General features: G+C 44.5%; 1 protein-coding gene across 1 annotated transcript; it reads right to left on the bottom strand.

Moving 5' to 3' along the window:
* Nucleotides 1-39: 39 nt before the first annotated feature.
* On the bottom strand, nucleotides 40-23,602 carry LOC131877126 (uncharacterized). The gene is made up of 7 exons (XM_059222715.1): nucleotides 23,091-23,602; nucleotides 13,143-13,264; nucleotides 4,374-4,422; nucleotides 3,080-3,229; nucleotides 2,795-3,002; nucleotides 2,575-2,726; nucleotides 40-2,502 (listed from the first exon to the last, which is right to left on the bottom strand). The coding sequence occupies exons 1-7, from the start codon at nucleotides 23,379-23,381 to the stop codon at nucleotides 661-663; spliced, it is 2,814 nt and encodes a 937-aa protein (XP_059078698.1). The 5' UTR covers nucleotides 23,382-23,602; the 3' UTR covers nucleotides 40-660.
* Nucleotides 23,603-23,792: the final 190 nt, after the last annotated feature.

A 23,792-nucleotide genomic window follows, 5' to 3' on the forward strand; every position in this document is an offset into this window, starting at 1 on the left:
TTGCAGTAGTCGCTGAAGAATAGAAGGAAGCCGAGCCAATTTCGAGCATGGTAATTTGGCGTTTATTTCTCTGAATACTCTTGAACCTAGCAGAATCAGAATAGAACAGAATCGAGTTCATAAGGCAGGTGCCTGGCATTCACTTTCTGCGATAGACAATCGTGTGCCTTCTCACATCCAGAAAAAAGGCCAAGAGTCACTTGCATAATGTATATGTATATATAGCATTTGGTCATTCATCGATCTGTTATTGTTATCATTATTTTGGTTCTATCATCATCATCACAACTTTGGATTTTCAGGCATAAAACAAATGAGATAAATTACTCTGAAGGGTGCGCCACGATCGATCCCCGACACCTTGATATTGACAAGAAATTGTCTCGATTTCCGCGATTGGCACGATTCGAGACGGGGGAAAAGCATAATTTAAACCAAGACAAGGATGGGCGTACAAAGAAGGTACTCTGGTCTGAATCGTAGCAAAGCGAACTGTTCAAGTCCACGACCTTGATGGGCAAGTCGTTCGAAAGTTATAAAAGGAAGGTCACGACGCCTTCATATATACCAACTCAAAGATGAGGAGCATTCCAAAATGTTCCACGTATCACAGTTGCATGCGGGAGAGTTACAAAAAAAACACACCTTTCTTTTCGATCACTAGGAATCGGTTGGTTTACTCGTCTGACCACTACCGCTGTGACCAAGAATGGTATTGTTACTGTTGTTGCTATTGGATCCCATGATGGCGGCCAATCGGCGTTCGGCCACCTTCTTCGAACTCGTACTGCCGTTGGGAATCCCAAGTACGTTGGAGGACATGGTGGTGACAATGGTGGAACACGATGAGGAAGAGGATGAGTTGGAATGGCTGGCATGATTGGGTTTATCGAAGATGGCTAGCTTTGACTTGACGATGCCGTGTTGCTCCTGGGGAAGTCCGCCCCGAGCTTGGCCTTTGGTATGGTCAAAGAGGGGCAACTTGGAGCGCACGATTCCGTCACACACTTGCAGTCGCTGAGGGGTGGGCAATTTGTGCCGCAATCGACCGCGGGACTCCTTTTCAACCACACGCTTGATGAGACTATCGATTTTCTGGGATCGAGGCAATTGCACATCTCCTCGACCTTCTTCCGTGGATATCGCAGACGAGTTAGAACACCCATTGGGATTGAATTGGCCACGCCATACCATGTCCGAAGCACCTCGATATCCCGTTTGGGCCACTCCGGATCGAGCCAGGATGCTCTTGTTTCCTCGCCGATGATGGAGATGGTGGTGATGATGGAGGTTATGGCGACGAAGTTGCAAATGGTGATCAACATCGATTCGACAGGTGGCTTCGAAGTACTCCACAATATCCCGAATATCTTTCTCATAGCCAGGATGAATCACCGAGCTGCAATCCTGTTCGCCGTTGAAGGTGAGCGAAGCCAAATCGTCGGTGGAATCCGTGAACACGGAGGACGTTCGTTTGAGATAAGCCGAGGCCGCTCGCAGATCCTCCTCCAAATCTGACACAGTGAGCAGGGAACTTCCCAAGGATCGAGTGGACGAGAGGGCACTGTCCATGAAGAGATCGTCCGTTCCCACGGAACAGAATCCCGATTCGCACGAGCCTCTGCGACGCAACGGATAACCGTAATTACTGACATGGCTGGCCGAGTTCACATCAATGGCCGTATCGTCCTGGGTCATCCAATTGCCACCAGAATACAAACGTCGTAGAAGCTGAACTCGTCCCTCGAAAAGATGATCCTCAAAACGACTCGCCGAGGCCGAGGGCGGGATTCGACCTCGGTGCGAGGACGACGAGGATCTCGGACTTCGCACTCCAGACGAAGACGTGGAATCCTCCGAGTTGAAGTGGCATTGCTCATGCAAGGGTGGATTCGAAGCATAAGCTCGGAAATGATTGGGCATCATGGCATTATTGAAGTCCAGGACACTTTCTGACGATGCGGAGGGCGACGAAGGTAGCGAGTGAACGGGTCGGGAGGTGGGACCTGCCGAGGGGATCCACAGGTCTGGCGAGGACACGAGGTCACCCGATCCGGCTCCCGAAGGAGTGTTGGCACGAGAAGGACTAGGCAGCTCAAAGCACGAACTGAACAGGTTTTGCGAGGATCCCAGGATCTTGCGACCCTCGCGCAATCGCGGAAGAGTGGAGAACGGGTTCAGCATCGAGGGTCGGTAATGAGGATCCCTCAGCGACATTTCTTTCCCCACGGACATGACCGTCGGGGTGGGTGGAGCCAGGAAGTGGGTGCGGTAATGAAAGCGTGCCTTCTCGCTGGGAGATCCGTTCCGTCGGATCACTTGCTCTTCCTCCGCCGAGAGGGATCGCTTATGACCGACCTTTCGGAGTGTGACCTTCCCTTCTGGGTGCGAGAACACGAAGGATCGGGGACAGCTTTGGGTCTCCTTCGTCTTTTGGGACGCCACGAGAGAGGTCATGTCTTGGACTAGGTCTTTGGCCGAGGGTCGACTTTGAGGGTCAATCTGAAACACATCAAATGCAAGGAAGTGGTGGGTTTCATTGCTGAGAACCCGCTTTACCGTTTTCGTACGTACCTTCACACAGCTGAAAGTGAGTTTGAGATATTCTGGGGGACAATTTGGGCACATGGCACTGAAAGCGATATAGTCGACGCCGAAATTCTCGGTGCGAGGCAGAACATCCGGATCCGCATCCAAGCGTCCAATGAGTTCACAATTGATGATTCCTTTTGATGAGGAAGGAGAAAAATTGTTATAATAACCCCTTTTCGACCAGATGTTAAGCCACATTTACCATAGGAGAAGATGTCAGTTTTCTCGTCGTAGAATTTTCCACGTAAACATTCGGGTGACATCCAGTACGGACTTCCCACTTGAGGTAATCGGTAATCCGTGGACTTGGGTATCTTGGCGGCCAAGCCAAAATCTCCCACGATGGCGATCAACTGATCCGAAGAGGACGACAAGCCTTCTCCCGAACTCGTTCGCTTAATCAACACGTTCTAGAATATGAGATCGAAGGTATTTTATCACCGTTTGACCCCCCCCCCACGTGGCGTTTGGTAGTTTCATTGCTCACCTTGGAGGTCAGATCGCGATGAAAGATCCCCTTCGAATGAAGATAAGTGAGTCCTTTGGCGATATCCAGAGCCAGACCGATTCGAACCGACCACGTGAGATCTTCCTCGCGCATTTGTATCAACTGCTCCAAGCTTCCGCCATTGATGAACTGGAAATCAGGAAGTCCGAGAGGAACGAACAATTAGCTTTTTTTAGACACACTTGCATCAAAAGATCTAGCCATGAAGTTTAACAGTCGTCTTCACACGAGCCCGATTTCTCATTGGAATGAATCTTTTGTATTTGATTGGGACTAGGGAGGAAATGTTTCCTTGAATTCGCAGGTGCATTGGACACATTTTGAAGTCGCCTTCGAAGTGAATGAGCGCCAAGGATAAGTTTCGTAGTAATACTAGTAGTAGTGCTAGTAGTAGTGCTAGTAGTAGTAGCAGTACTCTCGATTTGAAAGAGACAGAGAGACAGAGGAGGGGGAAAAACCGAAGATCTTGAAATCATGTGCTGTCAAACCATAAATGACCACATTCATTCAGCCATTCATTCGCTCACGCCCACATCAGATACGGCGACATTTCCTCGAAGCCAAGTGTCACAACCAAATGCAACATGAACACATTTATCTGCCGTCATCATCAACACCATCACCATCATCACCGTTCAATCTATGATCCACTTCATAAATTGGCGACCACTTTTGGTTGATGTGATTACATATTTGATCGCCCTTTTGGTTACCAATTCAGCGTAAACTAAATGCATGTGACGCGAAAGTGTTGAAATCAAGCACTTCGGAGCGACCATTTCGGTTCGTTCGAATCGCTATTCATTAAATCAACAAGGCATTTCCGGTGGATCAGAGAGACCCACGTTACGTAACGAATATAATGAGAGCACTTTTTGGTGCAAAAACATCATAGAAACACGACGACATACCGTACTTCACTAAAAACAAAACTGAACCGAGCCTCACCGACTTGTTCACAACAATTGGTGTAAGATCAAAAGCCAGGGAATATGAACCTGTTTTGCGGTGGTGCTATTTGTACTTACTACTACTATTACTACCTACTAGATACGTACATACTACAACAACAACACCAGATATTGGCTCTCAACGGTCTTTTTACGATTATTACTGATTGGCTCTTCGCTCCGAAAAAAGGAACTCGTTCAAGCGAGCTGACCAAAAACAAGGAACTATCTTGACGTTCCACGTGAAAACAAATCTGCATATTCTCAGACGTCCGCTAGTTAGCAATTCAAAATATTGTCACAATCCCTCCTCAACTACTCACCTCGGTCAAAGCATGGAGTTGGCCTTCATGGACGCAAGCGGCTTCGAACCTGGAAAAATGAATCAAAGACCATTTTGACTGGGATGATCAACACTCTTTTCGTATGTACCACACAGGGTTGTCCCTATTTAGTGTTCTTTGATGCATAAAAAGATATCTGACCTTAGCGGGTGAATATTTTTCTAACATTTCAATACTCTGAGGCTACTGGGAGAATAACCTTTTTCAGAATTAAAAAGTGACTGGTCTTTGGGAGCATTCTGACCAAGGTTTATGCAAATTATTTCATTCTTTATGAAACTTTCAATATCCTCACTCGGGCAAAGATATTCATTCATCCATAAGATACTCAACTCCTATATTCGAAAAAAATCTGCTTTCAATGAGCCCAAATTGATGGGATGTCATTCATTGCTAAAACACATGCTCTGACAAGTTACTCAAAGTAAAAATACTTGTTATTGTTTTTTTCCATGACCAATTTCACTTGTCGAAATATATGGATGAAATTCAGGGGACGCTTATTTAAGACAACCATGCTAGTATGTTAAGCGTTTCTTTTACAGTGGGAGTTTTTCTGGAATGAAGGTTAATATATCTGTTGAAAGGCTTCTTGCGGCCAAACTAAGCTCGCTCGACGGAATTAAGGTCGGAGATCAAGGCCAGGGCGGTGGGCTCTATTCGATGATAGTGAGTAAATGTAAGACATGGAACAATATGGACGAGCATGACACCAGGATTTTCTCGTCCTTGCTCGTTCTTGATGACTTAGCCAAATGATGTTCAAAATCCAGTATTTCTCGACTTAGAGTCTGTTCTGAGACTGATCAGCGATCGCACATGGCATGTTTTATCAAGAACCACTGTACGGATGTTCAATTCTTGGTTTAATGTTGCTAGTATCGAGGCGAGTTTCTTCGGGAAAAAACTTTTGCAAAGGAATGTGAGAAAAGAAGTCATTAGAGCAGGAACAAAAAGGTAAGAAGACAACTTTTGGCTCAAGATCAAGAGATGTCCAATATACGGCTCACACATTCTAGACGTACACATTCTGGCGAAGTGTGTGCGAACGATAAGATATTTCGCATGAAGGGGGAAATTCCCGAAAGTAAGGCCATGATTTATTTTCTCCTTCATTAATCCCTCAATTCATCACCTGGCTTCCTCCAATTAAGGACAGAGAGGAAGGAAGCGGCTCGTTGGTATCTTTATCGATGGTTTTACTAGCATGCAATATTCCAAAAAGGTCCAGATAATTGGACTGCCCTTCATTTTTTTTCCATCCTATCCAATCACGTTAAGGCAGATAGAGTCGCAACTAGTTGAATTTGAGATTTCTTTTTTGTAGCAAGCCGAAGAAGCGTTTGTCTGAATAAGGCAAGTAATTTCAATTAGAGGACCTTCTTTTACCCTGCGGGGAGATTTTTTTTTTTGGCAAATCATGCCCTGCAAATTAATCCACCAATCTGCATGAGCGCGTGAAATGATGGTTGGGAAATGAGCACCCACTTATATCGTAGTAGTTGCCCAAATGAAGGGATCGAGCTTAATAATTGAACAGCAGTGTTACTCAAGCCAGTGCTTGTTTGAGACTAGAAAGTATATAAACTTTTATGCGAATTTCAGGGCTATTGCACTTTCCTGCTATCAAAAGGCATTTCTAAAATCGCCTGGGCTAGGGATGTTCAGGGTTTCTTCATTTTTTTATGCATAACTAAACGATTCTACCCGCTCAAATCGAATGACGTCATTGGTGCTATTTGTTAGCTATTTATCTCTAGCTATAATTGATAAGCGATGTCTTTTTAAAATTAATCCTGAGCATGAGTGGAGGCCATGTACTGCACTAGGAATTCCTACATTTGTTTTGTTCTTGTGGAACAACATCGGTCTTTCTTTCAAAATATCAGATCCTTGGGATCTCTCGTGTATGTAGCATTGCAATGAGATTTGGATGCCTCATAAACTTTTTTCAAATAGAGTTCTAAGATCCATTTCCAGTTGGTGATGAGGAACTGTCATGAATCATAGCGCTGTAAGTTGTACTTTATGATCTGATCACGATGTCGTTTGCACTGACGACACTATTGTCATTAAAAAATACACGATCATCCGGCCTTATTGGAATTTCAAAGTCACTTATCAAAGTCGCTGGCAATTAAGCCGACGGATTAATCATACCAACTAGTATGCATGTATGTACATATGTATGTATATTCATTTCACTCGATGTCGCCATTGGCTTATCCCTGCCTTTATTCTCCACAAACACGAAAAGCGAGCGACTGGATCGATGAAGCGATCCTCCTTGCATACTGTACGAGTACTACATGCAGTGTTTGTGCCAAGAACGCAGCGGAATTTATGCCTTGTTTGTGAAGCTCAGCTCAGCTATCATGCCTCCCGCTATCTTGGTGGGTCTCTCATTCCCTGAATCGCTGAAATAAACATCCTGGCCTATTAAATCACAAAGTGGACGACAATGTACGTACGTACGTGCGGTGAGGTACTTCAAATGAGAACTTTTTCATGCCCAGCTTAGTGTTGGATGGGGTGGGGGAGAATAATGCTCTTCCATATCATGCAAACTGTGCTTCCAACGCTCGTGCTACTAAAAAGTTTGCCACTACTTTTCCTCTCCCTTTTCTCTGCAACTAAAAAACGAGGGTAGAAAGAAACAAACGAGTAGACCCCACTGGACCACACGGAAACTTGGATGAACTCGGGGTCCAAAGGGATATCTTTCGTTTCCAAGGGGGGAGTTCATGCAACAAGGAAAAAAGTTCCCACAAGGGGTGTGTACATAAATGAGCCTTCTTTATTTAGAACATTTAGATCCTTTCCGTTACAAACTGGATGTACGCAGAATGGTAGAATGACATGAAAACTTAAAAGAATTAATCATGGCATTGGGTCCCAAGCATTTAGTTCAGTCGAAGAGCTATGACATCGTATGCATTCATTCGCTTGTGAGTGCATTCCGCAATCCCAAGCACATTTTTTCAATTGTTGGGAGTTTCGTTTTGTTATCGGACGATCCATTAGCGAGGCATCTTCCAAATGAGGAACTGATGAGGAAATATGGCAGAGGTCGATCGATGGAATCGACAGAAACATAGGGACTAAAACCAGACACGAAATGACAAGGGCACAAATAAAAGGAGAACCTGAAGGAAAACCCAAAATGGATTGTCAAAAACACGGTGCAACCTTCTTGAGAGATGAGATGTTGATAATGAGGCCATTGGTCCGAATGATGATATTGCAGTCGCTGCTGAATTCGAGGTCGTAATTATCCTGACAACCATCAAGTAATAAGGATATTGCTGGACTGTCGGTAGCGACAAGTCTCCGTATTTGCCCACATCTGTCTTCTCTAAAGTTCGAGGCTATCTGTTGTCTCAAAGGAAGAAGACGAAAAACTGACCAACACACTAGCATCATCGCAACTGCTTCGTAAAGTACGTACTTGGACATGCAGGGATAATCTCATGCCTTATTATGTTCCAGTGAGAAATCTCCGGACCAGACCAATCAGAGAGGCGACAAGATTCTACCCAAATTCAAACGCTCTTGACTCGACGGCGGACATTGTTCTGAACAACTGCAAATTGGAACGAAATCACCCGGCTTCTTTCAGCCCACTCCAATCCAGGATACACTGAATCTTTCGTTAGCATTGTCATCATCTGGCAATTTAAGAGCATGCCACTTCGTCACGGGTTTCAAACGTTTTCCAAACTGGCACGCCTGCCTCAGGATCAATGGAAAGTAAATGTTTCGAGACGGAAATTTGACTGAAAGCATCTAGAGCGTTTTTATTGATGATGGGCGGGATTTTTTTTCAATTATCAAGAATGCACGATGTCGGTCAACAGCTTGACACAAGGCCCTTGAGATTGACCTGAGGTTTCTTTTGTAGACAAGCTCATAATCCCTTTTGGCCAAGGTCACATTCCTTCATTTCTCTAGCTGCCAAAACCAGCAACTGACGTCAATCCTTGAAGCAATCCGTTACTTGAGAGCTCAGCAGTCTTCATTCTACATGCAATCTACATACCCGGCAGGTTCTATGTCACAGTACACAAAAAGCACAACAAGGACGACAAGAGGAAGATTGCAAACGAAAAGTGGATCGGAAGCCATTACTGAAATTCTTTGAATTATTCGAGCTAATCAGGACGACAAGGTTTTCTTCCTCATTCTCGGTTCACTAATCTGCATTAACCCGCACAAATGACGAACAATCGTCAGAATGAGACTTGAACATCAGCATGGCCTTAACTGAGGGGTTTTTTACCCAAGATCTTCCTTACTAAAACTCCTATGGCCCCTTTTAAGGCGATGTCGGCGCCATCCCTGCCATAAAACCGAAATCTAATCCGACCACAACAACTCTGGATTTGTCGAGCGCTTCCTCGACTTCTTCAACAAACCACCATTAGCGCAGTGCATATCTGGCTCATGATATCTACAGACTCTTCGCTTCCTTCGCTCCAGTCCTGGAGACAAGATGGCTGACTGGCTAGTGCCAGATGTTCATCGAGCATTGTGTGTAATGTGCATACAAGGGAACTAAGTAACCATTGATGATGTCCAGGGGTGTGCCAGGGTTCCATCGGATGAATGGATCCCTTTCAAACAGAGGCGCTTGAGCATGGGGTGACTGAAACATTTGCCCATTGGAAATGGAACGTTGCGGGATCTACTATACATTACGGGGTGTACGAGGTGCTTCCAGAACCGAAGGGCATTCGTTCGATATGTTCTCAATTCTTGATTTAACAGCTTAGGTTGCCAAATTTGAAACATGGTGTAGTCGATTTTGAGCCTCTTTTGCTAAAGTGAGTTTCTCATAGGATATGTCATGATTTTGCCCAAGCATGTTGGGCCCAACCACTCGGGCCTGCTATGTCAAGCCAGATTTTGTATTCGAGAAAATTTGTATCAAGAAGCCTCTGGAACTTTGGAAATTTATGTCGAAAATGGCACGAACATTTAGAGACCGAGTTGATGGATTGAACGAATAGGGGTCGTCTAGAAGATCTTGTCGGCATTCTTTCCCGCCTTTACGAGGTCAAAAAACAACGTCACTTTGAGCTTGCTAAGCGTGGAGTCAACATGCTGATGGGGCGAAATGAAAATAGTTTAATTATGATCAGCGGAATTTGATAAATAGCTACTTAAAAAGGGTGCGCTCTACTTTTTCAATTTGAGCGACCCAACCTGTTCATCCAATGACGAAAAATATGAGGTGAATGCATTTTGATTTTGGAAGCACCTCGTATGTAATGAAGGCGCCTTTTCCGAGAGTCTCCCCATGTTTTTCCTCTTTGCATGCTGCACTCTCGAGACTCTCAGGTCTATTGTGTTCCATCTCGGTTCCATTGTGTTGCATACCATACATATGAGTTGGACGTGAAACCACCACTAGAGCTCTCAGGCTTCAAATTGAGTCCTTCTAGTGTAAGAAAATGATAATTGCTACTTGCCACCAGCCTCTGGTGGCGTTCAACTCGAGTCAGGTGTTGATTTGAAGACAAATTTACGTGTAAGAAGGTGTGCATATGCTATCACAGAACTCATCTAGAATCGAGGAATTCTGGAAATATGGACTCCAAGATGCTATCAAAATCCACTTTTTTGGCAAAATCAGGCTCACTTCCATTATTATCATTATTATCATTATTGTCATTATTATTCATTTTTGGGAGGAAGGGGGGAAGAGAACCGTTTAGTAGACAATCCATATTGTCGAAGAAGGATGGCATATTTTGTGGTGTTTTCCCGGAGCTTCCAGTTTTGGCTTAAGCTGGATTCGGTCAGGCGGAAAGTGGCTTTTTGAACTTGGTCAAGATTGTGTAGTGTGGGTCCAGAATCGGTTTGAACGAACGGAACTGCCACCACAGATTAACAACCCCTCACTTGCTCGTGATTTTTAGTTGTTAAGGAGAAATTATGCGACTTGAGCATAATCGATTGTACAAACACTTCACAATCGGGTACGGAGGAGTGAAAAGTGGGACCTCGGTGTGACTGAGTGCTTCACTAAATGGTCGGCCCACCTCCGCCCTCTCTCTCCCCCATTTTTCAAAGTGTAGTTTCTGAATTCCACACATTCATCTTGGTCCAACACGATGATGACGATGATACTAATGTCGTTAGGGCCGGCTACAAGGGCTTCTGTCGACGTTAATGTTGCTGCTGCTGCTCTTTTTGCTCTTGTGATTGTTGTGGTTGCTGTTGTTATCTTTGTGAAACCCAAGACAACATCTCTCATTCGGTGGAAGGGATCGTTCAACCCATCCGTCAGCCACTGCTCAACACATTCTCCGGCCCATTCCCAACCAACACCCCATTTCTCTCCATATCTTTCGAATGCATCCCTTCTTTTCACAAACATCAACGAATACAACACAGATGTGCAATCCTTGAGTTCGAGATTCAACTACTTAGGAGAAACTGCGACTTTCTACATCCGTGAATGTACGAAATGCCTTTTCATTGTTCACACTCGAATCTCACATGTTATTGGTGGAACGGGAAGGAATGCCGTCGTTGCCGGGGCAATTTGTGGGAGGGTCACATATTGACATGACAAACGCCCAATTGGCTGAATGATGGGAATTACCAACCCAACAGAGTCTCATGTTAACAACAGAGTTGAAATCCCCATCGCTTCTGCTAAAGGCACCGTCATTTCCCGCTCACCCATTTTTCAAAACAGGTCCCACTTCTTGGCTGTGTCGTGTTACAACTTATGTATTGACGAGCCATAATGATCAGAATTTAGAGCTATTATCTAGAATAAGTATGCTCCATTATCAACGAAGCAATACTTGGTGGTTTATGAAAAAGATGCGGGGGAACAACGTCATCCATCCATTATGGTGTTTGGAGCCCAGTTGGCCTTGACAAGATCCCCTTTTTTCTGTTTCGCTCTGCTTACTCGCATTATTTAGCCAGGCTGACGGCACGGGCATAACCAGGACAATATGCAGCTCGGTGAGCAGCCTCGTAGCCTTCTTGTCATGTATTCATTCATTCAAGGTCTCTTTTGTTGGTTCATGTCATGAAGCGAAGCAATGAAACTCAATACCCATGGGGTCGGATCAAATGAAAGCAACCTAAACAAATGGTCTTGGAGAGGGCTTATCCACAGTAGTAATGTGGTGGTGCAAGATCTTGGGAGACACTTGTGATTTCCACAGCTCATTGCGGAAAGGTGACCTTCCATTTTGATACGTGCGTCGCATCCAAATTTGCTAAATCTGTCACGATTTCTGCGGTTCACTGATCTTGACTTATCATGCCTTCGTTCGTGCATTGTTAGGGAACAAATGTAGAAACGAAGGGCCAAGGGAGGACATGGGACGACTTCAAATGAATCCACCAACCAAGCAACCAGCCAACCAGCCCACATCTTTGACAAGAACGTGAGAACCATCCGATTCGATTTGATTGCATTTCTTGGCCTCGTGTCACTATCAGCATCGTCATCTTGGGAATAATGGGAGCATGGGATGATGTTTAGCGTAATTGACAAACATCAGTGTTGCAGCGATTAGAGAAGGACACTCGTGTCTTGAATGCCAAGAACAAGCCAAGTCTTGACAAAATCGCCAAAATAAATGACGCTTTTAATCGTCCTCTTGGCCAAAATGAGTGAAATCTTGGAATCTGGTCACGCCTGACCAAATCAAATGAAAAGAATGCATCGCCTGGAAAACTTCTTGCACTCAAGAAGCAATAGAGTGACTCGTTACAACTTGGGTTTGATCAATCCAACTTCTTACGCAAGCTAATCCAGGATGAATCTAGAATTTCCGACCTTTTAGACTTGCACTACTTCGCAAAGACTAGATTTGCGTCAGACCCGGTATAGATTTTCAGGCAAAAAAAGGTATCCTGCTTTTGAGACGGATTATGATGCAATCCAAGTCCCAGTACGTAATTGCGCAGATCAAATTCGCAATCTCCATGTGATCGTTGCCAAAAAGCACCAGAAATAGCTATTCCTGCCGAGAAGACATGCAGTTGTGACGTGATGTAGTGAATGTTGTCAAAAGCCCCAAAACAACGGTGGACTTCCTGTCATTTCAATTCAAGTCAACGAAGCCATACCGAACCCAAGCAATTTGAGTGTACTTGATTTAGAGACCAAGGAAAAGTAGTGTCAAAGGGCAAAAGTAACTTTGAAAAATCATCACGGGTTGGTATGTTGGTATCCATCTTAATGTCGTCTTTTTTGTTGTCACTATTCCAGCGCTTTTCGACTAACGGAAGTTCAGAAACCAGAATGAGGAGTATGAGGAGTAATCAAGATGGTGCGCACCCAACTACTCCCATCTACTCCTCGCTCATTTCATATAAGTGGACTTGAGGGACTACCGTACATAGAAACCTCCTTCCTTCTCGTACACTACATGATGTTAGAGGGCGCAGATTCCTGAGACCCCGATTTTTCACGGCTTGAACATGTTCAGATGGCAGCGATCTTTTCTTGAACAGTTGACAGGCCCGGTAGGTGCCAGGGGTGTCAGAGTGCATAAGTGGTATGAGAGCTAGGCTCTGTAATCCACTTTCGGATGATTGGCGCCGAATTCTCTCTCTCTCTCTCGATCTTTGCAGCCTGATGATTCAACTCGAGGTATTGTCAAAGTGCAAAAGTCAGGCCGAACACCTGGTTCGGTTAATCTACTGACCTACTTTCAATTGGAGGATGAAGGATGGACGAAAGATGGATATCGGAAGAAGCGTCTTGCTTACCTTAGAATGTTGGCATGGTTGAGCTTGTTCATCAATTGCACTTCCTTCAGCATGTTGTTGCGATTGGCGCGATGCTTATTCATTTTCAAGACCATGATTTTCCCCGTGGATTTGTGAACCACCTGGAAGCAAGAAAGAGAGAAGAGATAGAAAGATTCAGAAATGCGTAGGCTCGGAGACAAACTTACACATGAGAACCAAATTCGTCGCGATATCGTTCAAACTTGGCGCCAACGTCAAAGCCTTTTTGAGATTTCAACTCGACGCCACCGTCCTATTCAAATGAAGGGGAATCAACTCGCTCGAGACTCTCTCGAGATAAACTTATAAGATCAGATGCTCGCAGACGGCGGCCGAGCAATAGTAGATCGAATCATTTCGAGTCGGGATGATATATTGTCTTATGGGAATCCTTTATTGCCCATCCATTAAGGATGCTTTGGCGCCAAAACCCACAATCCGGTACGAGTTTCGTTCGTCCTGTGATTTGAGGCCAAAGCATCCCTGAATGAAGTACTATCAAGATACACTTGGTGATTCAGTTGGGAGTTTCAAGAACACTCACCAATCCCTGATTTATATGCTATTGTATTTCCAACAATCAATCCGACAAGGCGATCTATTTTCAAATTTGGAATGTGGTATTTCATTACACGATTTTTTCAGTAGCCCGTCCTCCCACCCACAACTCGGTTGGAGGGATTTGGATTTCGACGTGTCTCCAAGTGGAATGAATAGTACACCTCCTCTTCTCGCCAATGAATTTCAATAAAAAAAGAACAAGTCTCGGCAAGGTCCCAAAGCACGTTCGAGCAACACGATGAAGTGAAATGAATCCGATGCCAAATAAAAAGTGCCAAAATGTTCTCGAAAAAGAGATGATTTGGTGAAGACAAGACAAATTTCTCCTTGAGAGTCATCTTTTCACCCTCACACCGAGTTGCCTAGGTAGTACATCTTAAGTTGACCTTCCCAACAGAGTTGTGGAAACCGAAGCGAGCGAATTGATTTCTTCTCATATTATTTTCACTTTCATCGAGAGGGCAACGGACTAAATGTAGATATTTTTGGCTGGGAAAATTTGTCCACTAATGATTCTGCAGTGGAATAGGAAAATGGTTCCCAATTCAACCAGGAAGTGCACAGGAAACGATCAAGATATTTGGCTCAGTATGAAGGTCGCCGGCAAATGGACCTTCTCCGATCCGAAGAATAGGGGAACAGAGTCCTGGAGCTTTCGAACTGGCCCCTTTTTTTAACAAAACATTTCTGACGTTTATTATTTGCCAAAGCCGTCCGGACCACAAATTACGAGGTCTCGAAGGCTAAGAGAGAGAAGCAGCCAGAAACGAACGCAAGGTTGTTGGAACAACGCCGAGTTCCCATTCATCAATGAAAAGTGGGTCATAATGTGCCACTAACATGATTATAACTCCTGTAACCAACCTCATAGAGAATGCTCCAAATATGCTAAATTGCCAATCATGACAAGCAAAAACACTGCAATTTTGCAATCCCCCCCCCCTCCTCAGGCCATAAAAACATCTTTCTCATAACCTAGATTAGGTCACATCGTCTACGAAGAAGTCCCTCTCTCCCTTGGATCGATCGATCGATCGATCCATTGATTGTTTTCTTTAAGGACGTTGAGGACCTCTTCCTGTGGTCAAGATCGCGATTTGGCCTTTGTCTTGATCTGATGGATCCAAAATCTCTTGGACGGACAAAACGCCAAGACAAGCAGGAATTGACAAGAAACGAATTAACCTTGATTGGTCTACTTTCACATCTCGCACGTCATCCGTTCATAACGACTTTGAAGAAAGTTGTTGATCGCTTGACGAAGTCGATCAGTACTTAGGGGAAACCGAAGTGTATCAAGTCGAGAAACGTCGTGGACGTGCTCGATTGCCATTCACGTGACCATTGGCAGGGTTCCTCGGGCAAAACTCTATGTGGGTAAGTAGAAGGAAGGAGAGGATTCTGAATTGACGTTTTACGTACGGTATTCGCCCTTTAACGGGAGAAATTAAGTGTCAATCCAGATCTACTCGAGTGATCAGATTGACAAAAAAAAAGCAAGATGCATTTGGTGACCAAGCAACGCTCAATTGTGGGACAAGATGCAACATGTACTCTTCGTATGCAACAGTTCAAAGTGAGCGAAATGCTATGCACTTTCTCAGTCTAGATCATCAAAGGAATTTAAGGAATTCAATTACTTCAAGCACTCTTTGTACATGAAAGATTACGATTACTATGACATAATAACTAACTGGACGGGCTGGGCTGTCCAATATGAAGTCACAATGACATTCAATCGCTCTGACAATAAGCGTTGAAGGATGACAAGTCCCTTAAGAGTATTGTAGTACTTTCGTAAACGTTCAGGATCTCAATAATTCAATTGTGACACTATGTGGACATTGGCAGTTGTAGCATCTGCACATTCCCTCACCAAAGACACACTTGGACAATTAAATCTTGCCTCACCCGCAGCACGTCGTCCCAAGGCATAAAGCGATCAAAGCATGGATGATGAGAAAGATAGATGATGGAAGGAATTCCTCACAAGCATTGCTGTGACTGAGGATTTTGACATGCCTTCTTTTCTCGTCCTATCACAACTTTATGAATCTTGGCGAGAGAGGGTGGCTGTACTTTTAGGAGCTCCGAAGACAAAGCACGACCACTATTACTCGCATCAGTGGTTGGGCTAGTGCTGCCGTTGAAGGGGGATGTTTTTCTTTCTTCTTGTTCTTCCAAATTCACCCCGACATGAAACAATTAGCTTCCCTCCATCAATCTTGACGAAATTAAGCACGGCATCGCATCATACATTGCCCATGCAAAAAAATGGATGGCCAGAAAAGTCCAAGAGAAGCACACGACCATGATAATCATAATGATAATAATAATAATGATGATGATGATAATGACGGTGGTGAAATGGTGGGTCCAAGATGACCTTGATCTAATTGAAACCGCAGCCAAAAGAGAGCGTCCGTATTCAGCTCTTAAGAAATCAATGGCCATTCTGGCTAGTCTATGGCAAAGAAAAACAAACACAAGCATACGTCGTAAACGCATGAACGGTTGGTCCAGAGCCTATTCTTCAAGCTATTTGCATCCATACAAGCCCACATTGGTCCTTCATTCTCGATTACCTATTACAATGCAGAGCGAGCCCTCTTTTAAGCCCAGCGTTTTTTGACCCCTAAATCAACGAGTGAAATTTCCCACTGCCACCTCAGGCTACAGGACGTGTGTAGGACACGGTAAGGCCTACTAGAGGATAGGGTGTGACAACGAACTGTAAATGAATTAAACAATGCTGCAACAAGATGTGGACCGCTAACTAAGCGCAAATTTGCGCATAGCATGCCATTACAATAGAGGGGTGGACTTGGTACTTCTCATTCAAGTTTTTCGCATCGTGACACCATGAATACACTCTCCAGAGGCTTAAGAAGTACAACCTTGCACCATTTAGCAAATTTGTTTCGTTACTATAAACATTCTGTTCATTTAAAGAAAAGAGAGAAAAATCCTGCTTCCAATCAGTCAGAGTCGGTCAAAATGTTCCTCTATATTCACATAGCCCAAGCAATGGGAGCGGAGTTTCTAGTTTTCCGATACGGTATTGAATGTGATTGTCTGGATTGTTCATTCTCCAGGGTCAAGAAATCCTGACATGAATCAATTAGACAAAATTGATTTCAAGTAGGTCAGTGCTTATTGACCAGAAACGAATCAAGGCCAGTCAATGGCAAAAGTACGTCTTCATAGCTTCACTTTATTCATCATCACCTTAACGGTATGAGCTTCCACCCTCTTAGTGGGTACAGAAGGTACAGTGGTTACACGATTGTTGCACTTGGAATTGAGCTCAACGCTTGGAGGTGATGAGGGCCGCGGTTTTACTTCCCCGAGTCATTGGATTGGAATTAGAATTCCATTGATTTCAATTGTGCCAATCAGCTATTCTCTAAGTTCTCTTGGCCAGATGGTCATCCCATCCCTTCTTTTTTTCTTCCTCCCTGTAGTTACATAGGTAGGTAGCATTGAAGTACAAATACACATATGCACGCCTGATCCTTGATTGAAACGTTCATGGTCTCAATCAGAGGGTTGGTAAATGTTGGTAAGTGAAGTGTGCGAGTAGATCAAGTATGCGTGGTCCAGTCTTAATCAAGTGAATTACCCCCTTACCTTGAACTACCACTTACACGTTATAATTCGATTGCCTTATGGCGCGATTCAGAAAAAAAAAACGGATAAAAATATACTGCCAGAGTCATCTTGACCGCACACACATTTTTTCGTCTCTGAGTAACGTAATTTCTTTTACAATCAAGTTGGCTGATTTCTTATCCGCAGACCGAGAGGCAATTACATTCCACGATACCACTCACAGAAAATGTATTAGAACCACATCCTACACAATATTTCAGAGAAATCAAAGCCAAACAGGAAGACGGTTTCGCCCCAGGAAGATTGACAATCTTCTTCACCTACATTTATGCAAAAAAAAAAACATTGACAACCCATCATGAGTGGAAAAATTTGCATATTCATTCGAAATCGGCTCAACTGAACGAGATGGCTTGGGAGAGATTGATGAAGAAGCTCGAGGAAGTCAAATTTAATCAGGTCCGAGTGGCAGGGAAATCGAGGGATTTTGAGAAAGTGTGGAAAACTGTAGCGCACTCACACACATCCGGCACAAAAACGTGCACATAAGTAAGAACGGAGAACGAGTAATCCATTTCCCAGATGTCAATTGTCTATTGGAAGAAAAGGGATGGACCTCATGTGGTGGGGGCGGCTTAACAACAACAACTGCAGCACCAGCAGCGGGAACGACTACCACAAATCTCCTGCCTTTTCTATCCCTACCAGACATACTATAGATTACTGGTACAGTGTGAGCATCATCATCATCCGAACGGGTCTCTCCATTCACTTCAGAATGAGTCATTTCCAGCTTTGAGGAAGAAAAACTTTGCTCTCCTGGCTCAGTCCATATGTTATTTATATCTGGCTGTAAACGAACATGGGACTTCTGGAGATTGAGTGTGGTATTTTTTGCGATATACCTCGCTTAGGTTTTGACATTTTTCTTATTAATGCGACGGCTCTGGTCAGCCATTGAGTCAGCCAATCCGATCCTTAGATATTTGGCACTTTACCTAAAAATATAACGTATTCTTCCATGTAATTTAGAGGTCCTGGTGTTGTGCATTGGTAGGGAAGAACGGTCAGCAAATCCCCGAAATGAACGAATGGGGCGTGGGTGGGCCAAGCCTCTTCCAACTTTTGTTCTCTGATTCCCAACTCGCAAGTAGTACGCATACACTCTGTGGATGTGTTTCAATGATACATGACTCGTTGTCTACTAATGCGCGTTTATTGATACAAATCAGCCTTTTTTTGGAGGATAGTCTTACAAAAATGGTATTAATAATGGCGAGCGCATTTGGCCCCAATCGGAGCCTGAGAAAACATGCCAAAAAAGACGGGGGCGAATGAAATGGAGCTCCAAATGGAAGACAACTTTCCCGGCCAAATCTTTTCAAACGCCAAAAACCAGCCCAATCAGTGTGAAATGACCAGCCAAAAAAACTTCTATCACGAAGACAATCAGAGAATGGAAAGCATGGAACGGATTCTAACATTGGTAATCTCTCCAAGAGCCACGGCAACACCAATGCCTCCTCCTCCTCTTTGGCTAATCATTAACACGTCAAGAAACATGTGTGCGAGTATCTCCGGCAGCTTTGACAGTGGGCGTATAACAAAAGGAGGCGGAGGAGGTGAACGTCCATGATGCAGACCACTTGGAGGAAAACCTCGGGAAAACCTCGCAGAAAAGTACAAGTAAATACTTCCCAAGTCCTGCGAGAGTTCACCGTCGTTTCGTCGACGGAATACCAAATGTTGATGTAGCTGTTGGATGCTAGTTTTGTATGTCACTATGTTACCGAAGATGGATTGAGTGGGAAAAAGTTCAAAATGGCAATTCAAGCTCCATTGGCATTCTCCAGAACCGCATACGCACTCACTCACACCACCGCTCTCCCATACTTTGAAACGTCTATCTGTAGAATAGTAGTGCATCCTAGCGCAATAATGGTTGAAGCACAATTCATAGTAAGTTCAATCGTCTCACGACTTCATCCACTTTTATTCTTCATGAAAAGAGCTCGTTCAACTTCGAGGAAGAGATCAAAACCAGATATTCAGCGATCGTAATGGCTAAGGAGGGAGGGGGGTTGGTGGATTGTGCTCACCTCACCATCCCAGAGTTCCAGAAAAGTCTCCTCTGGCGAGGAGCAGCTCTCATCACCCCATAAAATGTCATGTTTGTGACATGGGGCAATCATACCAAATCATCATTGCCGAACTCTCAGTGAAACGTGCGTGCGTAAACACTCGAGCGTTGCTTGCCTGAAAGGTGGGTTATCTATGGTTGGGAGCACAAAACCGCCACGAAACCGTTCCCACTTGAGTCAGTTTGGGAACCCTTTAAATGTGGTATGCGAGAGAATCTTAATGTTACCGGACGAGCATATCCATAGGCTCTTTCTCTTCTACTGATGCTGTACTCTTTATTCAAACGTGCCATTTGAAAGCAAGAAGTAATTAGAGCGAAAAACTAGAGCCACGACTTTTTGACTACTCGTACATACGACACCTATACGAACAAGTACCAAGTCAAAGCGAATCTTCAACAGAGTTTCCTCTTCCCTTATCACCGTGGGATAAAAGCCCCTTTTCAACGATTGTCAAGCCAGACTCGAATTAGAACAGAAGCTTCGCGGAATTTTCTGACTTTAGGGTCACTTCTGCTTAAGCAATACGACAATTCGACAATACGACACAACCAAACGACGAAGATTTGCTCAAAACTTGAGTCCACTTCTAGTTCATGGAACAATCACGAGTACGAGAAAAACAATTGAGCCCACCACCTCTTGAGCAACAAGAAGCCTGGCTAGAAATTGCGTAAGAATTCAGAATTCACGGCCCTTTTTTTGAAAGCGACCAAGATAGAAATCAGAATTTGCTCCCATTTCTGGGCGGATGAAATGGATGATTACAGGCACTCTGGCCGCCGACGTTTCCCCCCAAGTGCACCACAAAAAAAAAGATAAGCCGTGCAGTGCTTGAGGAGTAATTAAAGACACCCATTCTTCGGGATTTCGTAAAACTCTCATGAGACGCCTATTTTCATTCGAATGTTCGGGAGTACGCATGCATGTACTACAATGTATGTACACATTTACAAATTTTACGTACTTTGGAATGTACTGTACGTCAGATTAGAAACGCGGACAAAGGCCAGTGAGGAATTTCAAAGGAAAAGTTACCCGGACACTTTTTGAAGTGCCATCTGAATGTCAGTTTCAACACAGCTAGGCCTAGATGTGAATTCCATGACATAAGTGCTTTTAGTGAAGAAAAAAAAATATCTAATTGATATCCTATGACTCGAGTTGGGAGCCAAAAACTCGACCAGGAATGAATGGAGGTGTTGCCTGAATTCGAATGGTAAGGCATTCTAATTGGTCACTCATGAGATAGTTGGAGGAAGGATGTTGAACGGGACAGATGCACCCATTGCTTCCTTCTTCCTTCACCAATACAAATCCGGATCACAACCTGGTATCGTTATGATGAGCCACCATTGGTATGTTGGAAATGTGCATTATTGAGAGGATCACTGAAGATTCATGGTCGGGTGGACCTGCTAACTCGATCAAGCTTGCGATGGTGTTTTCCAACGGTTCTGGGCAAAAATTACTTCATCGCGCTCGGCCAATACATTTCCTAATCGTGCCGGCGCTAATTCGTGGCTTAAATGTCAATTGAATGGATCAGCTCTTGAATTATAGGCACGTTGAAATATCATCCAATTATCCTGCTATTTCTGCAACTCAAATATAGGATAGTCATGAATGAGTTTACCATATCCACAAGAGACTCGATTCGATCTTTCGTGCATGCATTGACAACCAATAACTGAATCTCGACCACCAACAATATCAGTCGATCGGCATTTACAGTAGGGGCAAAGCTTCCAAGGAAACGTCCTCTGTTCAGTTTATCAAGGAATAGAAATCTATACAAAATACATGACGGCCTTGACACCATTTCCAGCATAGCATCTCAGGCGATTTGATTTTTTTTGAACGTTTTCTTATTGTCTCGCGTTGAATTCTCTGACATTTGGTATTTTTCCTGGTTTCAGAATTCCAGATCTTATCGCTGCCAGATGAAACCAAAATCTGGATGTTCGGCTTTGTGAACCGCTTCCCAAAAAAATTAGCTTTTTGACCACAGAGGGGACTGTGACTTTTTTAAGGAGAAAGGGAGAGGAAAAATTCCACCCGGGTGTCCTCCGCCTAACGGCATGCAAATGCATGTTCTGCAACCAAGGCTCAAAGAGGCCAGGGAGGCCGGTAGTGTGTGCGGTAGGTCGGGCGACATCCTATCCAGACTGATGGATGATCACCTCCCCTGGGAGATCGGTGACCTCCTAATGAATGTCGGACTAACAGACAGGTAGACTGCTATGAATGCTAAATTTGGCCACAAACAACAAGGCGTTTTTATGGTCGCCAATCACCCCGATGACTGGGACTGATAACAACATGGCCGAAAAACAGCGAACACCTGCTGTCAGTTGGTGGCTGTGGAGGACATCGATCTCCGTCCAGTGTTCAAGCGCAATAGGGAAAGGAGTAGTTACGTTGAAGGAAGCTGGAGCACAGGTTTCCGAGAAATCAGGGATCCGTCTCATATTTCACCTCTCAAAGAAGGCGGTAATCATACGAGAAGTGAATCTTCTTCTCCTCCTGCTCCACCTACCTACATGCCCCTTTAAAATGCTCTTATCTTTTGGATGAAAGTCAATCAGCTCCAAAGGACGGAAAGAGGAACGAATGAATGCTCTTTTTTTGTTGTGTGTGGTAAACCAATGCAGGAACTGAACATTTTCGTCGCTGCATTAGCAATAACTTGCCGTTCAAGAACTTCAATTGGAGCACGGACTTAGCCGGGGTTGGCTTCAGTTGCTATTGTGGCCAAAATGTCAAGAAAAGATTCTGAAAATTGCGCGGAAATGACGAAGAACAAAATCCCGAATTCTTGTCATACTGAATGCCGTCCAGTGAGTTAGCTCCTATCAGTCGCTATTTTAAGAGCCACTCACGGATATGCATGATTAGTTTGCCGAATCGTAACTGTGCATACAATGTCGGGCACTGACGTATCGTTGAGCTAATGCAAAATATATGTATCATTCCATTTCCCCTTTGATCTTAGCATTTAGTTCCAGATTCCAGTTTCATTCAACCCCGGCGGGCCGAGAAAAAAAATCGGGCCAGTCAAACCGGGCATTTTATTGGCATTAATCAGAAGATCAACATGCTCAAGCACATCTGACCAAGCTCGCATCCATGATTGGACAGAGGCGGGGGGCGAATCCTTTGGAATATTTTGGATCGTGATGAATTTTACTCCACCCGCGGAACTATTCTGGAATTCATCTCAGGCGTGGACTCAACGGCCCACTTGAACAAAATGAAGATGGAAACGTGCTCAAAATCCCAGACGAGAAGTGAGCCATGGCAAAAGAACGAAAGAAAGAAAAAAAGAAGGAAAAATGTCAAAAACTTGTCCACACACGCGCATTCCTTTATCAAGTATCAAGTTTTGTTGCGTCCATGACAGAGAAATATCACGTTCATAACTCTAATTCATCGAAAGCCGAAGAAAACGTGCCACCTCAGCTCAATTTAGCTTTAATGGCCAGCCCCAGCCTCACGGGAAACAACTACTTGAATGAACCTTCAAATGGTGTCTGGGTGTCTTCAATGCCCTAGTGTCATAAAAATATAATTCAATTCTCCCAGTGGTCTTCATGGGATCATATCAGCCTACCTTAAACACTTCCGAGAAGAATCCGGCGCCGATCTTGTGCCGATAAAAGTCATCAATCCGATACAGAGTGGACACGGCGTGTTTGAGAGCTTGGCACGAGGGCGTACCGCCCACATGAGTGCCCGGAGCCGTCGGAATGGGGGGCTGGAACAGATTCGAGGTCGAGAACGACTTCTGACTCCGATGCCACACCTCCAAGGGCGGTGATCGCTCCCGGAGTGGTGATCGGTCCCGCTGGCCCGCCCGCCAATCCCCCTGTTCCACCAAATCGAAGCAGGCATCGTGCGCCATCACGGCCACGGGGGGCACTCACAGCCCGTGAATCGATGATCGCATCGGAGAGGACACAGACAATACGGCCACACGGGTCAGCCAGGTTCAATCACTGTTTCACACCAGACACAATCTCACGGACATGGCAGATTCTGAGACCAGAAATCGAGAATCAGATGGAGCAGCGAAATTTGGATTCTCACATCATGAGGCAATCGCCCTAACTGACTGACTGACTGACTTTAGGGAGGAAGCAAAGCAAACTCAGGCAGTCAACCAGGCTAGACAAGAGACAACGAGCGCAAGAGCGCGTGCTCTCTGTGCCCCGCTTCAGCCTACAGGAACGAACACCCTGCGCAGGTCCGATAGAAGATCTACTTTCTACAGACTCTCCTCGTAAGGGAACAGGCGGCCAGATCGGATGAAAAT

This window comes from Tigriopus californicus, chromosome 2 (genome assembly GCF_007210705.1).
Source record: "Tigriopus californicus strain San Diego chromosome 2, Tcal_SD_v2.1, whole genome shotgun sequence".
Taxonomy (NCBI): Eukaryota; Metazoa; Arthropoda; class Copepoda; order Harpacticoida; family Harpacticidae; genus Tigriopus; species Tigriopus californicus.

Coding starts and splice junctions, on each gene's coding strand:
- LOC131877126 (XM_059222715.1), bottom strand. CDS start 23,381: ATGGCGCACGATGCCTGCTTCGATTTGGTGGAACAGGGGGATTGGCGG. Junction 3,230..4,373: donor AACTCCATGCTTTGACCGAG/GTGAGTAGTTGA, acceptor CCTGATTTCCAG/TTCATCAATGGCGGAAGCTT. Junction 2,727..2,794: donor AACTGACATCTTCTCCTATG/GTAAATGTGGCT, acceptor CCTCATCAAAAG/GAATCATCAATTGTGAACTC.